This window comes from Oncorhynchus kisutch, linkage group LG24 (assembly GCF_002021735.2).
Source record: "Oncorhynchus kisutch isolate 150728-3 linkage group LG24, Okis_V2, whole genome shotgun sequence".
NCBI classification, from domain to species: Eukaryota; Metazoa; Chordata; class Actinopteri; order Salmoniformes; family Salmonidae; genus Oncorhynchus; species Oncorhynchus kisutch.
Window position 1 is genome coordinate 3,284,412 of NC_034197.2, and position 27,414 is coordinate 3,311,825.

General features: G+C 42.8%; 1 protein-coding gene across 1 annotated transcript; it reads left to right on the forward strand.

Moving 5' to 3' along the window:
* The first annotated feature begins 572 nt into the window (after positions 1 to 572).
* On the forward strand, positions 573 to 27,093 carry LOC109869194 (choline/ethanolaminephosphotransferase 1-like). Its single transcript, XM_020459150.2, has 9 exons — positions 573 to 929; positions 1,463 to 1,996; positions 10,236 to 10,383; positions 17,712 to 17,853; positions 20,734 to 20,818; positions 21,190 to 21,321; positions 25,004 to 25,162; positions 25,454 to 25,579; positions 25,908 to 27,093. The coding sequence occupies exons 2-9, from the start codon at positions 1,577 to 1,579 to the stop codon at positions 26,049 to 26,051; spliced, it is 1,356 nt and encodes a 451-aa protein (XP_020314739.1). The 5' UTR covers positions 573 to 929; positions 1,463 to 1,576; the 3' UTR covers positions 26,052 to 27,093.
* Positions 27,094 to 27,414: the final 321 nt, after the last annotated feature.

The window sequence follows — 27,414 nt, forward strand, 5'->3', positions numbered from 1 at the left end:
GAACAATGAAATTGTGTATCAGCCTACTCAGAACCCAAGTGTTTTCCCCCAAAGCCCTCAAGAGTTAGCAGGCTCCAAAACATTCACGTTGTATTGTTTTTCCTCAGGAATAGTGTTCAATATACATAGTAGGTTGACTGGTACAATAAATGTGGCTCAAATCACAGGGGTTTCAGAGTCCCGCAATAAGAGGGGCGGCAGGTTGCCTAGTGGTTAGAATGTCATGCCATATTGGATTTGTAACTAAGGTTGCAAGATCGACAGCCCCTGAACAAGGCAGTTAACCCTGAATAAGAATTTGATGCTGATGTTCTCTGTGTGTCTGACACCCCATGCCATTGATCCACAATCCATAAGGCTGTACAGTGAAATATGTACGCTCCAATGCAATTCTAATACACCCAGTGTGATTTTAACACATTATTGTCTTCTGTTGAATTTATATAAGAACATTCCAACCTCGTTTAGCATGATCTATTCCAATATGCCATGACATTTTTTTATCTGACGTACTTTACTCGCATAAAAAGTTGGTTATTGACGTTTATATATGATTTTATATTTATTTATTTAGACCGGATAAGGCTTTTGATGCACCCGTAGCTAAGATTCCTCCCACTCCCCTTAGTGAAACGTTTTCCAAGTGAAAGGCCTATTGTGCGACGGAAGTGGGATATCCCTATTCCCTGTCAAATATCGCTCCGCTTTTCTTAAATATCTCTCCGCTATAACCACAAAAACAGCTCATAACTCGTTGGGAACTAGACTCATTTGTGCGGGGATTAGACTCCTGCGGCTAGTCCATACACTTGTTAGTTACATATAAACTGACAAAAGGGTCCGAGGTTGCCGCATAGTTAAATTAGCACACTAGCTCTCAGGCAGACCACGATAGAGGCCATCGCTTCCGCATAGAATCAAGCATCAAGGTAAGAGATTTCCGAAGGACGACTGTTTGTCAACTTGTCTCAGCTTTTCATGATCATGATTGTATGGTGTTGACAATCTATTATATGTTTAGTTAGCTACATATATTGATAGCTAGCTAGCTAGCTAGCTAACCAGTTGATTTTGTTGCTAACTACTATGATTGCATAGGGCAACATGAGATGAACTTCCTAGCCATATAACATTGCTTTTGAATGGCTTTTTTTGTAGACATGATTTGGTTACTATTCACTATAGGTAGACTTAAAAATGCCTGCCCTAAGTATATACCCTTCAATGCTAACTCAATGCCCTAGCTATAATGCAAGCCTTGCATTTATTTACTCTGTCTCACTGACTGCTGTTTGCAATATCAGCACAATCTATCAGGAAAATTGTGATATGCATGTATGGTTTACCTGTTTATTTTTTTACCAGCCCTCCCTCTGCAGCTTGTGCCCAGCATGTTGCCATAGTCAAATTGTGCTCACCAAAACATACTGTCAAGTAAAAAATAACTCTCTCTCCTCATAAGGGCCAAGCCCAGGAAAACTGTTGTTACCCCACTGTGGATTCCCTGAATAGTACCAGGGTGGAGGCAGTCGTAGGCAGAGTGGGCGCCACGTGAAGTGTGGTTTCGGCTTCCTCCATGAGTAACAACGCTGGTCAAAGAGCTCCACGGACCCGGGTGGCGAAGGAAGCCCAGGGGGCAGGGGGGACAACGACATGGATCCCTCAGGACCAGAGAATGGACCCATCCTACAGGCCAACCACCACTGCAGGCCCAACCACAACATGCAGTGGTGGAGGGAGCTCCTGTGTCCTGAGTAAGCTGATCCAGCTGCCGGCTCCACCGCTGTCGCGCCACCAGCTGAAGAAGTTGGAGGAGCACAGGTATAGCAGTGCAGGCCACTCCCTTCTGGAGCCCTTCATGCAGCACTACTGGGAGTGGCTAGTGGCGCGTGTGCCGGCATGGATAGCCCCCAACCTCATCACTATCGTGGGCTTGGCCACAAACATCCTCACCACATTGGTGTTGGTGTACTACTGCCCCACTGCCACTGAACAGGTAGGTGCAGGGGCACTGCTGGGAATTCTAGGCCACAGGGGAGAATTTAACGTTGGGGCCCTTTCACACACTGTCTATCACTTGACCCACCCTCCCACTGAGCACCCACATATTAATTATTGAACAGTTATTGCTACTAAGTAATAACCATGGAATAGTAGGTCAATGTTTGTCACAGCTGTACGATTAATGTACACTACTGACAGGACATTGAGAAAAGACGAGAGCCTTCAGAATTTCTTGATTGAAAAGTATTGATTGTCAGATATAGCCTACCCATTTGGAGCCAAAGTCTAGATATGATTGTTTTGCCAATGTTTACTGCACTTTTTTCTAGATAAGTATGCTACATAGCCTAATACTATCCACATTGTCTGTATGTGAGAACTGTATTCTAAACCAGTTTACAGTAGCAGTCTTTGATGAACACTGTTGCGGTAAAACACCAGAATGTCACAAACCGCAACTTAAATGTCACACCCTTGGCTGTGTCTGAAAATGTTACTAGCTGTCAAATCCTCCCTCTAGCTATACCGAACAAAATATAAATGGAACAATTTCAAAGTTCATATAAGGAAGTCAGTCCATTTTTAAATAAATAAATTAGGCCTTAATCTATGGATTTCACATGACTGGTAATACAAATACCCCCCCAAAAAATAGGTAGGGGCGTGGATCTGAAAACCAGTCAGTATCTGGTGTGACCACCATTTGCCTCATACAGCACGACATCTCCTTGGCATAGAGTTTATCAGGCTGTTGATTGTGGCCTGTGGAATTCTGTGCCACTCCTCTTCAATGGCAGTGCAAAGATGCTGGATATTGGCGGAAACTGGAAAACACTGTTTGTACACGTCGATGGGTGACATGTCTGAGTATGCAGGCCATGGAAGAACTGGGACATTTTCAATTTCCAGGAATATGCGTCATGGGGCTGTGCATTATGCTGAAACATGAGGTTATGGTGGCGGATGAATGGCACGACAATGGGTCTCAGGATCTGGTCATGGAATCTCTATGTATTCAAATTGCCATCGTTAAAATGCAATTGTGTTTGTTGTCCGTAGCTTATGCCTGCCCATACCATACCCCCACCACCACCACAGGGCACTTTGTTCACAACGTTGACATCAGCAAACCGCTCGCCTGCACGACGCCATCTGCCCGGTACAGTTGAAACCGGGAATCATCCGTGAAGAGCACACTTCTCCAATGTGCCAGTGGCCATGGAAGGTGAGCATTTGCCCACTGAAGTCGGTTACGAAGCCGAACTGCAGTCAGGTCTAACATGGGTTTGAATGAGAAGAATAGGAATATAGTGGTTGCTATGCTATACTAAACAAAACTATAAACTCAGCATCTAAAGTGTTGGTCCCATGTTTCATGAGCTGAAATAAAAGATCCCAGAAATGTTCCATACACAATCTTATTTCTCTCAAATTTGGAGTAGTAATTTGTATACATTCCTGTTAGTGATAATTTCTCCTTTGCCAAGATAATCCATCCACCTGACAAGTGTGGCATATCATGAAGCTGATTAACACAGAATGATCATTACACAGGTGCACCTTGTGCGGAGGACAATAAAAGGCCACTCTAAAATGTGCAGTTTTGTCACAACACAATGCCAAAGTTATCTCAAGTTTTGAGGGAGTGTGCAATTGGCATTCTGACTGCAGGAATGTCCACCAGAGCTGTTACCAGAAAATGTAATGTACATTACTCTACCATAAGCCGCTTCCAACGGCATTTTAGAGAATTTGGCAGTACGTCCAACCGGCTTCACAACCGCAGACCATGTGTAACTACACCAGCCCAGGGCCTCCACATCCGGCTCTTTCACCTGCGGGATCAGCTGAGACCAGCCATCCAGACAGCTGATGAAACTGAGGAGTATTAATGTAATAAAGCTCTTTTGTGTGGAAAAACTCATTCTGATTGGCTGGGCCTGCCTCCCCTGTGGGTGGTCTGGCTCCAAAGTGGGTGGGTCTATGCCCCCACAAGCCCACCCATGGCTGCATCCCGGCCCAATCATGTTAAATCTGTAGATTAGGGCCTCATTTAGTTAAATTGTCTGATGTCTTCAAAATGGTTAATTGTTGCGTTTAAAAAAAAGAATCTTTGTTCAGTATATATGGTCCTGCTCCTTGGTGAATTAAGCTACAACATCAACTTTAAAACGTTCAGCCGAGCCTAACTTAAAATTCTCTAAAACCTTTATGAACTATATATTTTTTAAATTGGCATACATTTTTTGCATAAATCACCAATTGTCAAGTGTCAGTTGTGCAGAGGTGAGGACAGAGTCAGGCGCAGGACACAGAACTGAGTAAAACAACTTACTTTACTCTGAAAAAGTCCAAATAAATCCACGCGGTGAATAACAAACCATGACACAAAAGACTAACACAAACCAGGAACAATCACAAACATAATGAGAACCAGAGGGTTAAATAGGGAAATAATAATAATAACGCAATGGGAACCAGGTGTGTACAATCATGACATAACAAATGAATGGAGAAACGTGGATCTGTGGCAGCTAGAAAGCCGGTGACGACGACCGCCGAACGCCGCCCAAACAAGGAGAGGCACCAACTTTGGCGGACGTCGTGACAGTACCCCCCCCCCCCGACGCGCAGCGCACCGACACCGGCCTTGGGGACGACCCAGAGGACGAGGCGCAGGGCGATCTGGGTGGAGACGGTGAAATTCCTGCAATAAGGAAGGGTCCAGTGTGTCCTCCACCGGCACCCAGCATCTCTCCTCCGGATTGTACCCCTCTCACTCCACGAGGTACTGCAGGCCCCTCACCCGACGCCTTGAGTCCATGATGGCTCACACAGTATACGCCGGGGATGTCCAGAGAGGGCGGAGGAACCTCCCGCACCTCAGACTGCTGGAGCGGACCAGCCACCACCGGCCTGAGGAGAGACACATGGAACGAGGGGTTAATACGATAATCAGGGGGAAGCTGTAACCAATAACATACCTCGTTCAGTCTCCTCAGGACTTTAAATGGCCCCACAAACCGCGTACCCAGCTTCCGGCAGGGCAGGCGAAGGAGCAGGTTTCGGGTCGAGAGCCAGACCCGATCCCCCGGCGCATACACCAGAGCCTCACTGCGGTGGCGGACGGCGCTCGCCTTCTGTCGCCTGATGGCCCATTGCAGGCGTACATGGGCAGTGTCCCAGGTTTCCTCCAAGCGCGGAAACCATTAATCCACCGCAGGTGCCTCGATCTGGCTCTGATTCCACGGTGCCAGAACCGGCTGATAACCTAGTACACACTGAAACGGAGACAGGTTAGTGGAGGAGTGGCGGAGGGAGTTTTGGGCCATCTCTGCCCAGGGGATGAAAGCCGTCCACTCCCCCGGCTGGTCCTGGCAATAAGACCTCAGAAACCTACCCACATCCTGGTTAACTCTCTCCACCTGCCCATTACTGTCGGGTGAAACCCTGAGCTCAGGCTGACCGAAACCCCCAGACGTTCCATGGATGCTCTCCAGACCCTTGATGTGAACTGGGGACCCCGATCAGACACTATATCCTCTGGCACCCTGTAGTGCCGGAAGACGTGTGTAAACAGGGCTTCCACAGTCTGTAGGGCCGTTGGGAGACCGAGCAAAGGAATGAGACGGCAGGACTTAGAAAACCGATCCACAACAACCAGAATCGTAGTGTTCTCTTGTGACGGAGGGAGATCCGTCACGAAATCCACCGATAGGTGTGACCACGGCCGTTGTGGAACGGGTAGGGGTTGTAATTTCCCTCTGGGCAGGTGTCTAGGTTCCTTGCACTGGGCGCTCACCGAGCAGGAGGAAACATACACCCTCACGTCCTTAGCTAAAGTGGGCCACCAGCACTTCCCACTAAGACAATGCACTGTCCGACCGATGCCAGGATGACCAGAGGAGAGTGGAGTGTGGGCCAACCAGATCAAACGATCACGAACTTCGAACGGAACATACTTACGCCCAACCAGACACTGGGTAGGAGTGGGCTCTGAACGTGACGCCCGTTCGATGTCCGCGTCCACCTCCCATACCACTGGTGCCACCAGGCAAGAAGCTGGAATAATGGGAGCGGGATCTGCGGATCACTCCTCTGTGTCATACATCCGGGACAGTGCGTCTGCCTTAATGTTCTGGGAACCTGGTCTGTAGGAGTGGGTGAAAGAAAAGCAGGTGAAAAACATGGCCCACCTTGCCTGGCGAGGGTTCAGTCTCCTCGCTGCTCGAATGTACTCCAGATTGCGGTGGTCAGTCCAAATGAGAAAAGGGTGTCTGGCCCCCTCAAGCCAATGTCTCCACGCTTTCAGAGCCTTGACAATAGCCAACAACTCCCGGTCCCCCACATCATAGTTTCTCTCCGCCAGGCTGAGCTTCTTCGAAAAGAATGCACAGGGGCGGAGCTTTGGTGGCGTCCCCGAGCGCTGAGACAGCACAGCCCCTATCCCTGCCTCAGATGCCTCCACCTCAACTATGAACGCTAAGGAGGGATCAGGATGAACCAGCACGGGAGCCGAGGTAAGCCCTGCCCGCCCCAGCTGTCCACTGCAGTCGCACCAGTCCCCCCTTCAGCAGTGAGGTAATGGGAGCCGCTACCTGACCAAAACCCCAGATAAACCTCCGGTAGTAGTTGGCAAACCCTAAACACCGCTGCACCTCCTTTACCGTGGTTGGAGTTGGCCAATTACGCACGGCGGAAATGAGGTCATTCTCCATCTCTACCCCTGACGCGGAAAAGCGGTACCCTAGGAAGGAGACGGACTGTTGGAAGAACAGACATTTCTCAGCCTTGACGTACAGGTCATGTTCCAACAGTCGACCAAGCACCCTGCGTACCAGGGACAGATGCTCGGCGCGTGTAGTGGAGTATATTATAATGTCATCTATATACACCACTACACCCTGCCCGTACAGGTCCCTGAAAATCTAATCTACAAAGGATCGGAAGACTGATGGAGCATTCATTAACCCGTACGGCATGACGAGGTAATGAGTACCTGTCTTCCACTCATCTCCCGCCCGGATACGCACCAGGTTGTAAGCGTTCCTGAGGTCCAATTTTGTGAAGAAGGGCGCCCCGTGTAATGACTCGGTCATACTGGCTATGAGCTGTAGCGGGTAACTGTTTTACCGTGATCTTATTTAAACCTCGATAATCAATACACGGGCGCAATCCTCCATCCTTCTTCACAAAAAAGAAACACGAGGAGACAGGTGAGATGGAAGGCTGAATGTATCCCTGTCCCAGAGATTCGGTGACATATGTCTCCATAGCCGCCGTCTCCTCCTGTGACAGAGGATACAGGAGCACGCGATCCATGGCTGTACCCAGACTCTGCAGCATGGTCGCGTGCTGCTGAACGCGCTCCTCCATTTGAAGCGGAGGGCTGGCTGCACCTGCTGATTCCATGTATATGGTGCGTGATTCTGTCAGATAGCGAAGACGCAGGACACAGGATAGAGCTCCAACACACGAAAGACAATCACGCACAAACAGAAAGGGAAACCAGAGGGTTAAATAAGGAACATAATTATGAGATGGGAACCAGGTGTGTAAACAGACAAAAGAAAAGGACAAATGAAACATGGATTGGTGGCAGCTAGAAAGCCGGTGACGTCGACCCCCAAACGCCTACCGAACATGGAGAGGGAACAACTTCGGTGGAAGTCGTGACACTATCCTAACTTCAAAGTCTTTTAAAATCTTTATAAACGAACAATTTGCATAAACTAACTCTTGAACTGTTAAAGCTAGACACACCATATTAACTTTCCCATGTTCAGGCTATCCTATCTATCAATCTGAACACAATCGCGCAACTATCAAATTTAATTGGTCACATACACATGGTTAGCAGGTAAAAAATGTAGTGTAGCGAAATGCTTGTGCATCTAGTTCCGACAATGCAGTAACATCTAACAAGTAATCTAACAAATTCCCAACAACTTATACACACAAATGTAAGGGATGACTAAGAATATGTACATATAAATACATGGATGAGCGATGGCCGTGCGGCATAGTCAAGATGGTATAGAACAGTATATATACACTGCTCAAAAAAGGGAACACTAAAATAACACATCCTAGTGAATGAATGAAATATTCTTATTAAATACTTTTTTCTTTACATAGTTGAATGTGCTGACAACAAAATCACACAAACTATCAATGGAAATCAAATTTATCAAACCACGGAGGTCTGGATTTGGAGTCACACTCAAAATTAAAGTCGAAAACCACACTACAGGCTGATCCAACTTTGATGTAATGTCCTTAAAACAAGTCAAAATTAGGCTCAGTAGTGTGTGTGGCCTCCACGTGCCTGTATGACCTCCCTACAACGCCTGGGCATGCTCCCGATGAGGTGGCGGGGTGAACAGGCAGTGGCTCGGGTGGTTGTTGTCCTTGATGATCTTTTTGGCCATCCTGTGACATCGGGTTCTGTAGGTGTACTGGAGGGCAGGTAGTTTGCCCTCCGGTGATGCGTTGTGCAGACCGCACTACCCTCTGGAGAGCCTTACGGTTTAGGGCGGTGCAGTTTCCGTTTGAGTCATCCAAAAATACCGATTTCCGATTGTTATGAAAACGTGAAATCGGCCATTCCGATTAATCGGTCGACCTCTAATTCGAGCTAGGCCCCTTAGTTCCAGTGAAGGGAAATCGTAACGCTACAGCATACAATGACATTCTAGACGATTCTGTGCTTCTTACGTTGTGGCAACAGTTTGGGGAAAGCCCTTTCCTGTTTCAATATGACAATGACCCCATGCACAAAGCAAGGTCCATACAGAAATGGTTTGTCGAGATCGGTGTGGAAGAAATTGACTGAACTGCACAGAGCCCTGACCTCAACCCCATCGAACAGCTTTGTATTTTTTTTTTTGTTGTGTTTCTTGTTCTTTCTTTTTTTACTGGACAGATTGTCTGCATCTGATTGTCAGTCTGAGTGGACGGAGGGAGCAGCTCCCAACATTTTTGTTGTTTTAAAGCGACTTTGAGATTCTGTATGAAAAGCGCCATATGAAATGCGTCTATTGTTCAGTATACATCACCGTGAAGAGAATTGCATTCATAATTATGCATTTCTGTAGAGTACAGATCAGGGACCATGATGTCATTCTGTTACCATGACTCTGTTGCCAGAGGTTAATCCACTTCACTTGCTGTAGTTTTCAAACTCAAGGTGTCATCATAGCTGACACCCCATTCTTTCTGCAGACAATTTGAATAATAATTCAGAGTAGATGTATAAGATTTTGGAAAACATGGTCACATAAACGGAGGGAGATTTTAACATCATTCTGTTACCAAACTTTACATTCTTTGGTTTGAAATGTGTTTTTGTCAAATTTATATTGGAAATTTAAAACAAAGTTATTTGTGCATAGATTGTATTAACTTATCAATGTTTTTAATGTTTGGTATACTTTCAAAGTGAAAAATCTGAGTTTCAGCGTCATTTTGTTACCGTGGAATTACCCATATACTGCAAGTTTTGCATTTGACACATTCTTCTAGAATATTAAGATTTATTATGTAGTATAATATGGTGGTATCTATCCCAACAATGGGCTTTGCATAGGCGTTTTGAGAACTCACACACTACTGTAAGCCTCATTTGAAGCTACAAAAATGAAATTGTTCAAACTTAACTTGTGATAACTATACAACAGAACAGATGAACAGGAAGGACATTTACTCTCATGAGTGGTTAAAAATAACTATCTGAACGCCACGTGCCTACTAAACTACCCCTCCAGTCTTTTGATCTGACCCGCTGGGTAGTACAGTTTCTCAATAACCCAGCACCAACAACCCAACCATGCTCTTTTTAAAGAAAACAGCCCAACTAAGTGACATCAAATAGCACCTTGGTTGAACCCATAGCAACCCCACATACTTGTCTTTTCTTACTAGCACTGATTTTGCTGATAGCTGCTTTTTTTTAAATGAAAGTGTTTTACTTGCAATAAATGTGATATGTGGTTGTCTTACCAACCTTAGTTGAGTGCATTGAATGTAAGTCACTCTGGATAAGAGCATCTGCTAAATGCCAAATGTAATCATATTACTCAAACATGGAAATGACGTTCATGAAGGCTGAACCCATGCTTTTCTGTGAATGTCGACGAGCACTAGACTAATAATATTATTGTGAAAGTTTTTGATGCCATAGAGAGCTTCCTCATTTATGATATTGAATGTTTGTGCCCTTTTCCTTTCAGGCACCTCTGTGGGCATACCTGTCTTGTGCAGTGGGTCTCTTCATCTACCAATCACTGGACGCCATCGATGGGAAGCAGGCACGGCGCACCAACAACAGCACCCCACTGGGAGAGCTCTTTGACCATGGCTGTGACTCCCTCTCGACAGGTGTGTGTGTGTGTGTGTGTGTGTGCTGGAGCGTGTGTATACAGTCTCAAACAAACATACAGAACACACTCAGACTCAAAGGACAGTACAAAATGCTCTGACACCTACAAACATGCGCTCTAAGACGGAGATGTAGACATAACACACTTGCAGACATAAACAACATACACTTACAGTTGAAGTCGGAAGTTTACATACACGTAGGTTGGAGTCATTAAAACAAATTTTTCAACCACTCCACAAATTTCTTGTTAACAAACTATAGTTTTGGCAAGTTGGTTAGGACATCTACTTTGTGCATGACACAAGTCATTTTTTTCCAACAATTGTTTACATACAGATTTCACTATCACAATTCCAGTGTGTCAGAAGTTTACATACACTAAGTTGACTGTGCCTTTTAAACAGCTTGGAAAACTTCAGAAAATGATGTCATGGCTTTAGAAGTTTCTGATAGGCTAATTGACATCATTTGAGTCAATTGGAGGTGTACCTGTGGATTAATTTCAGGGCCTAACTTCAAACTCAGTGCCTCTTTGCTTGACATCGGGACAAAATCAAAAGAAATCAACCAAGACCTCAGAAAGAAATTGTAGACCTCCACAAGTCTGGTTCATCCGTGGGAGCAATTTCCAAAAGCCCGAAGTTACCACGTTCATCTGTACAAACAATACAAACTGTACAAACAACAACGCAAGTATAAACACCATGGGACCACGCAGCCGTCATACCGCTCAGGAAGGAGACGCATTCTGTCTCCTAGAGATGAACATACTTTGGTGCGAAAAGTGCAAATCAATCCCAGAACAACAGCAAAGGACCTTGTGAAGATGCTGGAGGAAACGGGTAAAAAAGTATCTATATCCACAGTAAAACGAGTCCTATATCGACATAAAATGAAAGTCTGCTCAGCAAGGAAGAAGCCACTGCTCCAAAACCGCCATAAAAAAGCCAGATAACGGTTTGCAACTGCAAGTGAGGAAAAAGGGGAACGCTTGCAAGCCGAAGAACACCATCCCAACCGTGAAGCACGGGGGTGGCAGCATCATGTTGTGGGGGTGCTTTGTTGCGGGAGGGACTGGTGGACTTCACAAAATAGATGGCATCATGATGACAGAAAAGTATGTGGATATATTGAAGCAACAGCTCAAGACATCAGTCAGGCAGGAAGTTAAAGCTTGGTCGCAAATGGGTCTTCCAAATGGACAATGACCCCAAGCATACTTCCAACGTTGTGACAAAATGGCTTAAGGACAACAAAGTCAAGGTATTGGAGTGGCCATCGCAAAGCCCTGACCTCAATCCCATAAAACATTTGTGGGCAGAACTGAAAAAGCATGTGTGAGCAAGGAGGCCTACAAACCTGACTCAGTTACACCAGCTCTGTCAGGAGGAATGGGCCAAGATTCACCCAACTTATTGTGGGAAGCTTGTGGAAGGCTACTGGAAACATTTGATCCAAGTTAAACATTTTAAAGGCAATGCTACCAAATACTAATTGAGTGTATGTAAACTTCTGACCCACTGGGAACGTGACGAAAGAAATTAAAGCTGAAATAAATCATTCGCTCTCCTATTATTCTGACATTTCACATTCTTAAAATAAAGTGGTGGTCCTAACTGACCTAAAACAGGGCATTTTTACTAGGATTAAATGTTAGGAATTGTGAAAAACTGGGTTTAAATGTATTTTGCTAAGGTGGATGTAAACTTCCGACTTCAACTGTATGTTCATAAACGGAATAATTTGCATTAGGGCTGTCCCCGTAAAAAAATATTGATAGACCGAAAGTCGTCTGATCTTTTGGCCAAATGTTTGCTCAATTTTTAAATGTATATTTTTACATAGATTTAATGTGATTTAATAAAATCAACTCTGTGCAATGAGCTTGTTTGATGCTTTAAGCTTACGGTTTGATGTCTCGAGGGCACCAGAGATCTAGGTGACCAGAAGAAAAAAACCGTTAACCTAACCCAACCATTCTCCTCCTGCTGGCTTTCACAGGTTCTGACATTACTCTCCTGAAGTTGCTGTTAATAGACTACACGAGGAGTCAAACTTTCTCATGTGGAATAACCCTTTATCTTACCAATTTCTACCAATCTGCATGCCCTTTTATAGTTTTCATATGCACATTTTCATGAAACAGTTTCATTTAATTCATAATAATGTCTTCATATCTGTCATTGTCGTGGTTAATACAAATTATATCCAAATCTAAAGGAAAATTATACAAACGTAAAAAGTAACTTATTGCCAACTATGTAAAAATAGTCTACATAAAGCCAACAAATAAAAACAATGCAGCTTGCAGGTAGAACATTTCCAGATTAAAGAAATATATAAATATCCTAGAAATCACATTGGCTACACATGGCCTGTCTACATTGAACTTGAAACATTGTATCATCTTGGATCTGGCCCGAAGCTTGTGCTAGCAAACTTGCAACATTGTGTAGAATATTCTGTGCCCTCAGTTTCCTGCACCAGTGAGCTCAGGACAGACACAGCTGTATGCTATTTGCGCAAAGGATAAGAAGCAGTGCTTGACTTGAACAGGAGCTCACCGGAGCTGACTACCGACACCTCAAATGTTCTCCTGCTTGAGCTCCCGTTCCTCTTATAGAATATTAGCTCAAAATTATTGTGGAGCTCCTGCACCTACATTATGAACAGTACCAACACCCAAAATGAGGACCGGAACCTATTTCAGTCCAAGTCAAGCACTGATAAGAAGCCTATTTTATGACGTATCCACTGTATCGGAGCATCACATTTTTCCCTTTCACGCTGAGTGGATATTGAAAGTGAGAGAGCTGGAAAGATTTTTCAAATACATTGAGGAGCAATTGGGATTCTCAATGGATGTAAAAACAGACTTTGTTTGCTTGAAGAAAACAACATTACTTTGAGATGCTCCACGGGTCATTAGTGGTGACGCGCTTTTTTCTCAAAGTGTAGCATAGGTTGTGCTCTCTGCAAACAATGTGTCCACTCTGACAATGAGAACAGGAAGACTGGAATAATATTGAAACCATTAAAAGAAATGACCGTAACCAAAGTAACAAACATTGTAGATCAGAAATGATAGGAATTGATGGTAAATGTACTACTGGTGAAATGTAATGGGGAATTGATATACACTAACAATCAAACGCAAACAATTCACAAAATGAAGTTATGACACAATGAATGTGCACAAATTGGTGGGAGAGAGCGCATTCTGGAGAGAAGAGCATTGTGCATCTGGGTGAATGGTCAATCCGCCGTCTGTGTTGTCCATACAACATTTCCGGTGATATAGCCTCAGCAGAAGTCAGGGCATTCATACTTCTTGCGCTTCGCGGAGCAATGCAGAGCTGTTGTCAAGGAAGTGAGTATGTGTTTAAACAGTTTGTGTCCAAACTTTTGACTGGTAATGTGTAGTGTGTGTGGAAAATAGTAAAAATGAAGAAAAACCCTTGAATAAGTAGGTGTTATATATTACATTACATACTACCGGTCAAAAGTTTTAGAACACCTACTCATTCAAGGGTTTTTCTTTATTTTACTATTTTCTAAATAGTTTAATAATAGTGAAGACATCAACACTATGAAATAACGCATATGGAATCATGTAGTAACCAAAAACGTGTTAAACAAATCAAAATAGATTTTATATTTGAGATTCTTTAAATAGCCACCCTTTGCCTTGATGACAGCTTTGCATGCTCTTGGTATTCTCTCAACCAGCTTCACCTGGAATGCTTTTCCAACAGTCTTGAAGGAGTTCCCACATATGCTGAGCACTTGTTGGTTTGGGATAAGTCGGACCGCAGAAGCAGCCATCTCAATTTGGTTGAGATCGGGGGATTGTGGAGGCCAGGTCATCTGATGCAGCACTCCATCACTCTCCTTCTTGGTAAAATAGCCCTTACACCGGCTGATGGTGTGTTGGGTTTTCATTGTCCTGTTGAAAAACAAATGATAGTGTGACAAAGCACAAACCAGATGGGATGGCTTATCGCTGCAGAATGTTATGGTAGCCATGCTGGTTAAGTGTGCCTTGAATTCTAAATAAATCACAGACCGTGTCACCAGCTAAGCACCCACACCCCATCACACCTCCTCCTCCATGCTTTACGGTTGGAAATAAACATGCGGAGATCATCTGTTCACCCACACCACGTCTCACAAAGACATGGCGGTTGGAACCAAAAATCTACAATTTGGACTCCAACCCAAATGACACATTTCCACTGGTCTAATGTCCATTGCTCATGTTTCTTGGCCCAAGTAAATATCTTCTTCTTATTGGTGTCCTTTAGTACCCTTTTCTTTGCAGCAATTCGACCATGAAGGACTTATTCACGCAGTCTCCTCTGAATAGTTGATGTTAAGATGTGTCTTACTTTTATTTGGGCTGAATGTGTCTGTTAGCATTTATTTGGGCTGCAATTTCTGAGGCTGGTAACTAATGAACTTATCCTCTGCAGCAGATATAACTAAGGTCTTCCATTCCTGTGGCAGTCTTCATGAGAGCCAGTTTCATCATAGCTCTTAATGGTTTTTGCGACTGCACTTGAAGAAACTATCAAAGTCCTTGAAATGTTCTGTATTGACTGACCTTCATGTCTTAAAGTAATGATGGACTGTCATTTCTCATTGCTTATTTGAGCTGTTCTTGCCATAATATGGACTTGATCTTTTACCAAATAGGGCTATCTTCTGTATACCCCTCTACCTTGTCACAACAACTGATTGGCTCAAACACACTAAGAAGGAAAGAAATTAAACAAATTAACTTTTAAGAAGGCACACCTGTTAATTGAAATCTCTACCTCATGAAGCTGGTTGAGAGAATGCCAAGAGTGTGCAAAGCTGTAATCAAGGCAAAGGGTGGCTATTTTAAGAATATCAAATATAAAATATATTTTGATTTGTTTAACACCTTTTTGGTTACTACATGATTCCATATGTTATATCATAGTTTTGATGTCTTCACTATTATTCTACAATGTAGAAATTAGTAAAAATAAATTAACTCTTGAATGAGTAGGTGTTCTAAAACCTTTCACCGTGTGTGTGTATAATTTGTTCCTGCTCGACTAAAACAATCTCGGTCGACCAACAGCCTAACGACCAAACAATTGACGACCAAACAACAGCCCGACTTCTCACCCACACCGTGGGTCCTGTGCAGCACATCAGCCTTGCACATCAGTCTCCCTGTCTCCCAACGCATTGATTACAAGATACTCCTTCTAACCTACAAAGCCCTTCACCACCTTACACCCCCCCCCCCCTACCTCTGTTAGGTTCTCATTTTTCAGAGTAAATAACTCATGGACACTAGAGAAGCTTAACCAAGTTTAATTCTTCCCAAAGGGTTGTTCAGCTGAAATTCAGGCAAAACATGTTCTCACCATCACAAGTGTGTACAGTATATATACTCCACTTTAGACACCCCTCCATCTCTCCAATCCTTACATCTTATGGTTCGACAGGAAGAGAGTAACAGGATAATAAAACCATTATTTCTCCCTTCAAGGGATCTGACCTGACCTCCTGATCTCAACCCCTCCTTCGCCTAATCCACAGATGTCCTATCGTATCACCTATCGCACTCCTGTGACCCTCTCCCTCTCTCCCAGCACATTCCACAGCCACTCTGTCTTTCTACATATCTCACTCCTTTATATACAATGCGTCTGATCTGTCATGTCTTTAATATCTCAATGTTAAAAGTTTACCCAGAATCCAACACCTCTCAGACCTTCTCCCATGCAACCCACACATGCATTTCACCTTGTCGTCCTCAGGTCGAAGCTCCAGAGCTTCGGCGAGTCCATCACCATGTTTCAGTCCCTCCTAAAGCCCCACCACATACAAGCAAAGTATATTAACCACCACCAAACAAAAAACCCTCACCCTATCCATTACCCTAAAACATGTTCGTATCTTACCCCTTACCCTATCGGGGTTTGTATACAAACCCCTACCCTCCCCATACACTGTTACATCACACTCTTTCCCTTCCTTGAGCCCACCCCTCTCTTTGTTTTTGTTTTGTCTGATGTTTTGACTACTGTTTATATGTTGTTTAATTTCTACAATTGTAAAGTGACTTTTGGGTCCTTGAAAAGGGACCCAAAAGTCCAATTTAAATAAGTCCCATTTATTATTATACTGAACTAAAGTATAAACGCAACATGCAGCAATTTCAAAGATTTTACTGAGTTAATTCATATAAGGAAATCAGTAAATTGAAATTAAATTAATTAGGCCCTAATCTATGGATTTCACATGACTGGGAATACAGATATGCATCTGTTGGTCACATATACCTTAAAAAAAATGAGCCTCACAATTGGACTCAGGATCTCGTCACGGTATCTCTGGGCATTCAAATTGCCAATGATAAAATGCAATTGTGTTCATTGTCCATAGCTTATGTTTGCCCATACCGTAACCCCACTGCCACCATGGGGCACTCTGTTCACAACATTGACATCAGCAAACTGCTGTGTGAGGCCAGTTGGACGTACTACAGAATTCTCTAAAACGATGTTGGAGGTGGCGTATGGTAGAGAAATTAACATTCAATTCTCTGGCAACAGCTGTGGTGGACATTCCTGCAGTCAGCATGCCAATTGCACACTCCCTCAACTTGACTGACATCTGTGGCATTGTGTTGTGTGACACAACTGCACATTTTAGTGGACTTTTATTGTCCCCAGCATAAGGTGCACCTGTGTAATGTTCATGCTGTTTAATCAGATTCTTGATATGCCACACCTATCGGGTGTATGATTTATCTTGGCAAAGAAGAAATTCTCACAAACAGGGATGTAAACAAATTTGTGTACAAAACTATAGAGAATACACTTCTGTGCATCTGCAAAATTTCTGGGATCTTTTATTTCAGCTCATGAAACATGGGACCAACACTACATGCTGCATTTATATTTTTGTTCAGTGTAGTATTATATATTTTTCTTGTGTAATTGAACTTCTCTCTCTCTGTCACTCTCTCTTTCCCTCTCTGCATCCATTGATGTCACTGGTACTTGACCCACAGTAAAATACATTTTTCTTACCCATGTTCATTTCCACACGCAATTAGGCACAGTAAGGATAATAGCCTGGTGCCAGATATATTTGTGCTCTTGCCAACCCCATTGATTGCTGTCATTGTCAAGCCAAACTTGTGCCATTACAATGAGTGAGAAGGAGTTGGCATGATGGCACAAACAGACACTCAGGCTGGAGGATACCTGCCTCTTTTGAATCTTTCTGTCACTCACTCATTTTCTCTCTCGGACTTCCTTCTCTGCTCCTCCCTCAGTGTTTGTGGTCCTGGGTACCTGTATCGCCGTCCAGCTTGGCACTAACCCCGACTGGATGTTCTTCTGCTGCTTTGCCGGCATGTTCATGTTCTACTGTGCCCACTGGCAGACCTACGTATCAGGCACCCTGCGCTTTGGCATGTGAGTGAGTGGGGGAGGCAATAACAAGGCAGGAGGACAAGAGCATCATGCCTGATGTTCCAGGGGCCGTGTTCATAAAGCGTCTCAGCGTAGGATTGTTGATCTAGGATCAGGTCCCCCTTCTTATTCTTTCTGAACAAAAAGGCAAAACTGATCCTATATCAGTTATCTGAGACGCTTTATGAACACGGGGTCCTGAAATGTTTGAATAAAATGGCTATGTAATTGCACTCTTTAGTATTTGTCTAGTATGTATGCAACCATGGGAACATTTAGTAACCACATGCTGTTTTGTCATAGGCCTACATGTAGGGAGATGTTTATTTCATAGCCAGGTTTTAAGCCCAGTGTCTATCTAGCCATGTCACAGAGCTACTTTGTCTTTTTCCTGGTGGTTAGATTTGATGTCAGAGTATCTGATCGTGTAGCTATGTTAGACGTGCACAGCCACGTTTGGGCCCGGGTTCTGGAACTTAACGGTAAAATGACAGCATAATCCGCGTGACTTCCCTGTTGAAGATAACCTTTGTGTCCAATCAGGCCCCACTGCCTGCACAGACTGCCCCCATCGCCAACACCAACCATTCCTGTGCAATAGGACTTTCTTATAGACCCTGTTTCATTCGTTCTCACATCGCTTTGATACTGTCATTTTGTATTTGATAGAGGTGGCTCAATTTGATTAGATGTGAGCTATCCTAGATTACGTTCATCTCTGTTGACCACTGGAATACTTTTAGGAAGCAGAGAGATGATGGAATTCACATAAATCTTATAATTTAAGTTATAATTTACGACAAATTTTGGGTCCACCACCACTGGTGCAAAGCTTTAAGATCAATGGCTATATTTCGACCTCAAACTAAACATGTTTATTTTGATTGTTTTTAACAACGATAGGTCTGTCATGACAGCTTGTTCACCCAGTACATTTCTGTACCAGCAGCCATGTTGACGTAGACACCAGGACATTAGCAGCTGATTTAGATTTTGATGGAACTTCACATATCAACATTGGCTAATCCGATTGGCTTTCGGGAACAACCACAAGGACAAGCGATGAATGTCCTTGGAGTATGGTTGATTTTATTTAACAATATGATTTGATATGATGTAAGCCCTTCACAGAGTAAGTAAGTGCTAAGTAGGTTGTCAGACAATAAAACTTTACCAGATCAGGTTCCTCTCAGCCTTTCAAGGGAAATGTTCTCCACACTACACACACACACATTCACAATAGAGGTCGACCGATTAATCGGAATGGCCGATCGGAAATCAGTATTTTTTTATTTTATTTTGTATTTTTTATACCTTTTGTTCATCTAGGCAAGTCAGTTAAGAACACATTCTTATTTTCAATGACGGCCTAGGAATGGTGGGTTAACTGCCTTGTTCAAGGGCAGAACGACAGATTTTCACCTTGTCAGGGGTTCCAATTTTGCAACCGCACAGTTAACTAGTCCAACGCTCTAGCCATTGCACTCCACTAGTAGCCTGCCTGTTACGCGAATGCAGTAGAAGCCAAGGTAAATTGCTAACTAGCATTAAACTTATCTTATAAAAATCAATCAATCATAATCACTAGTTATAACTACTAATCCAGTTTAGCAGGCAATATTGAGTCAGGGTTATATGCAACAGTTTGGGCTGCCTGGCTCATTGCGAACTAATTTGCCAGAAATTTACGTAATTATGACATACATTGAAGGTTGTGCAATGCAACAAGAATATTTAGACTTCGGGATGCCACCCGTTAGATAAAATAGCGAACGGTTCCGTATTTCACTGAAATAATAAACGTTCTGTTTTCGAAATTATAGTTTCTGGATTCGATCATATTAAACGACCAAAGGCTCGTATTTCTGTGTGTTATTATGTTATAATTAAGTCTGATTTGATAGAGCAGTCTGACTGAGCAGCAGGAGGCCCGTAATCTTTCATTCAAACAGCACTTTAGTGCGTTTTGCCAGCAGCTCTTCGCAAGCACAGCGCTGTTTATGACTTCAAGCCTATCAGCCTAATGGCTGGTGTAACCGATGTGAAATGGCTAGCTAGTTAGCTGGGTGTGCGCTAATACTGTTTCAAATGTCACTCGCTCTGAGATTTGAAGTAGTTATTCCCCTTGCTCTGCAAGGGCCGCGGCTTTTGTGAAGTGAAGGGTAACGATGCTTCGAGTGTGGCTGTTGTCGATGTGTTCCTGGTTCGAGCCCAGGTAGGGGCGAGGAGAGGGACGGAAGCTATACTGTTACACTGGCAATACTATAGTGCCTATAAGAACATCCAATAGTCGAAGGTTAATGAAATACAAATGGTATAGAGAGAAATAGTCCTATAAATACTATATTAACTACAACCTAAAACCTCTTACCTTGGAATATAGAAGTCTCATGTTAAAAGGAACCACCAACTTTCATATGTTCTCATGTTCTGAGCAGGAACTTAAACGTTAGCTTTTTTTACATGGAACACATTTTGACATGGCACATATTACTTTCTTCTCCAGCACTTTGTTTTTGCATTATTTAAACCAAATTGAACATGTTTCATTATTTCATTATTTTCATATTTATTTGAGGCTAAATTGATTTCATTGATGTTTTATATTAAGTTAAAATAAGTGTTAATTCAGTATCGTTGTAATTGTCATTATTACAAATTTAAAAATCGGCCGATTAATCGGTATCGGCTTTTTTGGTACACCAATCATCTGTATCGGCGTTGAAAAATCATAATCGGTCGACCTCTAATTCACAACCAAGAGGAATGGGTACAGTTTGTGCAGGACCTGCTAGGGGGTGCTATGTGCATGTTGTTTTTCATGAGTGATATGTGAAATCACTAATGGTTGCTCATGATTCCTCTGCCTCTCTGCCCGTTCAGCATTGATGTGACTGAAGTGCAGTTCTTCATTATAATCATGTATTTGCTGGCTGCCATCGGAGGATCAGCTTTTTGGCAGTTCTTGGTAATGCATTTAACCCATTTGATTCAGCAAATTATGGCCTGTTTCTACTGCTTGGATTTGAAAAAATGACACTAATGCTAATATTTACATGCATTGTAGTTTGATGCATTTGATCTGGCATGTTGGTTGAAGTGTTCAGACTCACGTCCTGGTTCATGATTGTGTGAATACTTCAGAAATGCATCCTTTCCTTCTTTCCTGGAGGTAAGCACAAATCTAATAAGTGAATGGATAGGTGAAAGCCAGGTTACCGCCCTATTACTTTCACCAATCCAAAAAATTCTGATCTGTCTTTACTTAAAGGATGGTAGGAAGGATGCATTTCGAAAGTATTGGAACAGGGCTCTTACTAATCTCCCTAACACACACAGATCCCTGGGGTGAACATCCAGATTAAGATTATTCCAGCCATCCTCACTGTGGCAGGAGCCATCTTTTCCTGCACCAACTACTTCCGGGTCATATTCACGGGAGGTGTAGGAAAGAACGGATCCACCATAGCGGTAAGTAAGACGTGATCCATCCTTGCTGATGAGGATCCAGTTGAATTGTATGGCTGAGTTACAGTCTAGGAAGGAAGGTTTACAGTCCTGCTGCTCATTGTATTGGTTATTTCAACAGGTAGTAATATGATATGGGTGACAGTTACAGAAGGTTGGTGGTACCTTAATTGGGGAGGACATGGCTCATTGTAATGGCTGGAGCAGAAGATGTGGAATGGTATCAAACACGTGTTTGATGCCATTTCATTTGCTTGGTTCCAGCCATTCTTATGAGCCATCCTCCCCTTGGCAGCCTCCTGTGGCGGCAGGTAGCCTAGCGGGTAGAGGCAAATCCCAGGTCTGATGGGAAAAATCTGGTAGGTAGTGAGCTGGCAAATGGAGGGTTGCACGTATCAAATCCTAGATGCTATTGCCTACTATTGTACCCTTGAGCAAGGCAACCCCCCCCCCCCCCCCCCACACCAAATGTGCCCATGGATTGGCTTCATGGGAACAAGCTGCTCCCACAACAGCTCAATAGGGTTGAGATCCGGTGACTGTGCCGGCCACTCCATTATAGACAGAATACCAGCTGAATGCTTCTTCCCTAAATAGTTATTGCATTGTTTGGAGCTGTGCTTTGGGTCATTGTCTTGTAGGAGGAAATTGACTCCAATTAAGCGCCGTCCACAGGGTATGGTATGGCGTTGCAAAATGGAGTGATAGCCTTCCTTCTTTAAGATCCATTTTACCCTGTACAAATCTCCCACTTTACCACCACCAAAGCACCCCCAGACTATCACATTGCCTCCAACATGCTTGACAAATGGCGTCATGCACTCCCCCAGCATTTTTTCTGCGTCTCACGAATGGTCTTTGTGATCCGAACACCTCAAACTTAGATTCGTCTGTCCATAACAGTTTTTTCCAATCTTCCAATCGTCATCTTTTGCCCATCTTAATCTTTTCTTTTTATTGGCCAGTCTGAGATATGGCTTTTTCTTTGCAACTCTGCCTAGAAGGCCATGTTCCCGGAGTCGCCTCTTCACTGTTGACGTTGAGACTGGTGTTTCGCGGGTACTATTTAATTAAGCTGCCAGTTGAGGACTTTTGAGGCGTCTGTTTCTCAATCCAGACACTCTAATGTACTTGTCCTCTTGCTCAGTTGTGCACCGGGGCCTCCCACTCCTTTTTCTATTCTGGTTAGAGCCAGTTTGTGCTGTTCTGTGAAGGGAGTAGTACACAGCGTTGTATGAGATCTTCAGTTTCTTGGCAATTTCTCGTATGGAATAGCCTTCATTTCTCAGAAAAATAATAGACTGACGAGTTTCAGAAGAAAGTTCTTTGTTTCTGGCCATTTTGAGCCTGTAATCAAACCCACAAATGCTGATGCTCCAGATACTCAACTAGTCTAAAGAAGGCCAGTTGTATTGCAACAGTTTTCAGCTGTGCTAACAATTGCAAAAGAGTTTCCTAAGAATCAATTAGCCTTTTAAAATTATAAACTTGGATTAGCTAACACAATGTGCCATTGGAACACAGGAATGATGGTTGCTGATAATGGGCCTCTGTACGCCTATGTAGATATTCCATTTAAAAAATCAGTCGTTTCCAGCTACAATAGTCATTTACAACATTAACAATGTCTACACTGTACTTCTGATCAATTTGATGTTATTTTAATGGCCAAATCTGTGCTTTCCTTTCAAAAACAAGGACATTTCTAAGTGACTCCAAACTTTTGAACTATAGTGTATATCGTACAGTGCGCTAATTTAAAAAAACATCAACAGCATTTGTTTTTTTTGTAGCCAGTCTTTTCTAATGTTTAAAAGGCAACTGCACTTCCTGATTTGGCGTCGTTTTAGATTAGTTTTTTAAAGAAACGCTAGCGGCCATGGCTGAATTCAAACGCGAGTTGGTTTCGGGGTGATGTGGGTGTCGTGTGTGTGTGTGTGTGTGTGTGTGTGTGTGTGTGTGTGTGTGTGTGTGTGTGTGTGTGTGTGTGTGTGTGTGTTCGCAGGTGGGAAGAGTTAGCCAAATTATTTCGCCAATTAGCTTTAGCTGACTAGTGTGCGACCATGGAAAGGTTGGGGATAGTGGGGAACATAACTAAATTGCACAATGTAAATGAAACAAATTGTTTTCATGTTGCACATTTAAATTATTTCAATATTTGTATATACATTTCATAGTTTTGAGGTTAAGCCATTGAAATGTTGAGCTATTGACCTTTTAAAATATTGTCCCATGTACATTATTGATTGTCCCTAACTAGCCCCATCGGGATATCTAATGTCACACCAAATTGACCATGGGCATAAAGATCTGGTTTCTTGCAGCTATGCTCCTAATTGATGATTACTTGGGTGATGCCAGCTGTGGGCATGTGGATATGATTCAAATAAACCCAACCCAAGGAAAACTATTACGGTTCCCTTCATTCCATTACAGAGCCATGACTACATGGAACTCAAGCTAGCAATAAAACCAGATTCAAAAACTAGATGAAATAACACCTTATGCCACAACGGGGACTGTGAAGAGACAGACATATTGTGTTATGTAAGTAAGTGGCCTGGCAAGACTGACTCATAGGTGAGGAGCCATCTCCTGTTTCTAAAGTGTGAGGCAGAAACAGGAGATTACGTACATAAATTATTATGGTGTATCGAACTGAGCAGGTAGCATACTTTTTGAAGTGGTTTGTTTGAGAATCGGATGGAAACACACCACCCGTGATATGAGAAACTGCCTGCGCAGACCGCAAAAACAACAGTAAACAGCATAAGATGTTAACATGCCACAGTATCCCATTTTAGATCAGCATATCCCAGGCATCTTACCTGGGTTTCTTATAACTGGGATACAAGCCTTTTCGGTTGTTGTAAATGGGATGATATGATGTTTGTTTCTCATCTCAAACACAGAATACTTGAATATCTCAAATAATAACAGGATATTGGTGTGGATTTAACTGGTGACATCATAAGGGATAATAGCTTTCACCTGGATTCAGCTGGTCAGTCTGTCATGGAAAGAGCAGGTGTTCCTAATGTTTTATACACGCTGTGTATATTATATTATGTATTTTAATTGTTTTGTTTCCTGTTTGGACCCCAGGAAGAGTATTTGGGAATCCTAATAAATACTAAATAAAAAAATTAATCATTTTGGATGATTGACTTTGATCAAAATGATTCTATTTACACTTTTGTAGTCATTTTTAACACTAGAATACATTTGTTTGACTCATATCGATGCCGCATAGGACATTTTCAAATCAAGATGTTGCTTTATTTTATTTAACTAGGCAAGTCAGTTAAGAACACATTCTTATTTTCAATGACGGCCTAGGAACAGTGGGTTAACTGCCTTGTCCAGGGGCAGAATGACAGATTTTTACCTTGTCAGCTCGGGGATTCGATCTTGCAACCTTCCGGTTACTAGTCCAATGCTCTAACCACTAGGCTACCTGCCACCCAGCTTTCTAGTGGCATTCGCTCTTTAAATACCATTTTTAATTTCTTTGCCTCCATAAAATGGTGACAGTGGATGCCTATCATGCCTGGACTTTTTTCCATTTGTTTCAGCCAAGCCACTGACTGCTCTGCAGACCTTTACCGTGCAGTTTATTGATCACTTTAGAGAAGATTTTCAGCTAGGTACAGTGATTGTGACATCCATGTCCCGTCTTCCTCAGGGAACGAGTGTCCTGTCACCGTTCTTCCACATAGGGTCAGTTATCACTCTGGCTATTATGATCTACAAGAAGTCTGCGTCCCAGCTGTTTGAGAAGCACCCCTGTCTCTACGTCCTGGCCTTTGGGTTTGTGTCGGCCAAGATCACCAACAAGCTAGTGGTGAGGAAGCAGATGGTCTGAAACAAACACTGAAAGGGCCTGGTTACTTTCCAAATCCACACTAGTATACCACTTGGAATACATGTCCAATCTTTTGCTTCATTCTAAATAGTATGTTGGTGTGGATGTTGGAACATTGGCCTAATGTGCCCTGTTTTAGTTGTGTTAACTTAGGGTTAAAGCTCAAATCTGGGATTCCTTATTCAGCAAATTGGCATACCAACTCTAGTCTTGTTTTTCCTTGTTTAACTTAACACTGCCCCATCTTATTTATATATATTTGTTTTACAGGTGGCTCATATGACCAAAAGTGAGATGTCTCTCCATGACTTGGCTTACCTGGGGCCAGGGCTGCTCTTCTTGGACCAGTATTTTAACAGCATCATAGACGAGTACTTGGTCCTCTGGGTGGCACTAGTAAGGCTACACCTCAATCGGTTCATCCATGTGCACGTACCAAGCCAATTGAAACCTAAATGAAAGTTAGGATTTCCCCTTTTAACTTATTTTGCAGTACAATGTAGATTCCTAGCTTAGATTTGTGCCATTTATTTATTTTATTTTTTTGGACCCCAGGAGGAGTAGCGCCTGCCTTGGCAGCAGCTAATGGGATCCTAATCAAATACCTTTTCAAGGGGAATTTATTCAAAAGATGATTGACCATATAATAAACACAACCAGTTTTCTATATAGGGAGCCTTAAATTGACTATTTGACATCCACCCTCTGTCTTGTTTCTCTCTAGTTCCTGTCCATCTTTGACCTGGTGCGCTACTGCGTCAGCGTATGCAACCAGATCGCTTCTCACCTGCACATCTTTGTGTTCAAGATCAAACCCCCCAACCTGCGGCCCATTGCTGCCTCCCAGTCAGGCAAAGATGTGTGGTGACATTTGTGTCCCTGGTCTGGTGACACTGTCCGTACGGAGATGAAGTTGGTGGGTGTACCTCTACCGCCTCCCCCTTGTCACCACAGGATTCCCATTGGATGAGACAAATTGGGAGGCGGTCTCTCTACGAATGTATTAGCCAATGAAATTATGAATACATTGAGGGTGGTGGAAAAAAATGGAAGTAATTTATTTCAATCTATTTGTTGTGCAATAATGCTCTGTTTTTGCCAATGTTGTGTTGTTTTGGTGTTAAAGGTTCATAACCGAAGAGAAAGGGGTTTTTGTTTAGTTTGTCATAAAAGAGCACCCCGTTATTTGGTAACAAACTATTTGAGAATTAGTTGTGTAACCAAACTTTATGGATAGGAGTTAATGTTGCTTACTATAACCATGCTGCCACTATCTGTGTATTAGCTATTTTTTAAACTGAAATAAATGTTATCCATGGGAAGGAGCAGGTTATACCTAACCAAGTAATATTATTGATATTATATTTATCTACAGGAAAAACACCTACAGTTTATTAATGTGTCAGAGCAGTATGACTGAATTTAAATGTCTCTGTTCTTTCAGTATTGGTACTAGTTTAGCTCCTCTACGTACAACTACTTGTTCCACTCCAGAGAAAACATTAGTCCTCTGTTCAAGGTGTAGTTCTGTGTACTGCATTCTGAGGTCTCGTCATTAACCAAGTATTAAACGTTAGAACTATATCCGTACGGATGGACGCAGTACCCGTCCATGTTCAAACATAAGGAATGCCTCTTACCTTATATCAAACAGTGACGCACAGAGTATTCAAATGTCTGCAGCTAATGTCTCATAACAAGAGTAGAACTTGTCATTGTTCTCTTGTGTATCATATGCATGGGATGGGCATTACAACCCACTGTAGTGGTCACAGCCAATATCTCTGTAACTGATGGGGTTCAACCAATCGAAACATCCATTCAAACGTACATTTTTTTTCCCCCTTGGATTGTTTGTCATTTCTGATAAATGCAGAGATTTTGAAAATAAAATGCGAAGGATGAATCAACCGTTGGCCGTTAAAAAAAAATGCTTCTGTCATTCTTTTTTTTGTTTGGTCAAAATTGTTACTTTGTCAAAGAAAATACATTTTTGAATAAACAAGCTTATGTAAAATAAAGATTTGCTATATTTATAACAAACATTTATAACATCCTTCGTGCGGACAATGTCCTGATGTCCGTTTGTACTTTTAAGATTGGATCACAATGAGTCTCGTCTACACACCCATCTAAGAATGTGGACAAGATCAAGACAAAGGACATGTTATAACCAGGTATAAACGGGCCTACTCTCACAAGCATTCGCTCGCACAGATCTGTACCACCTT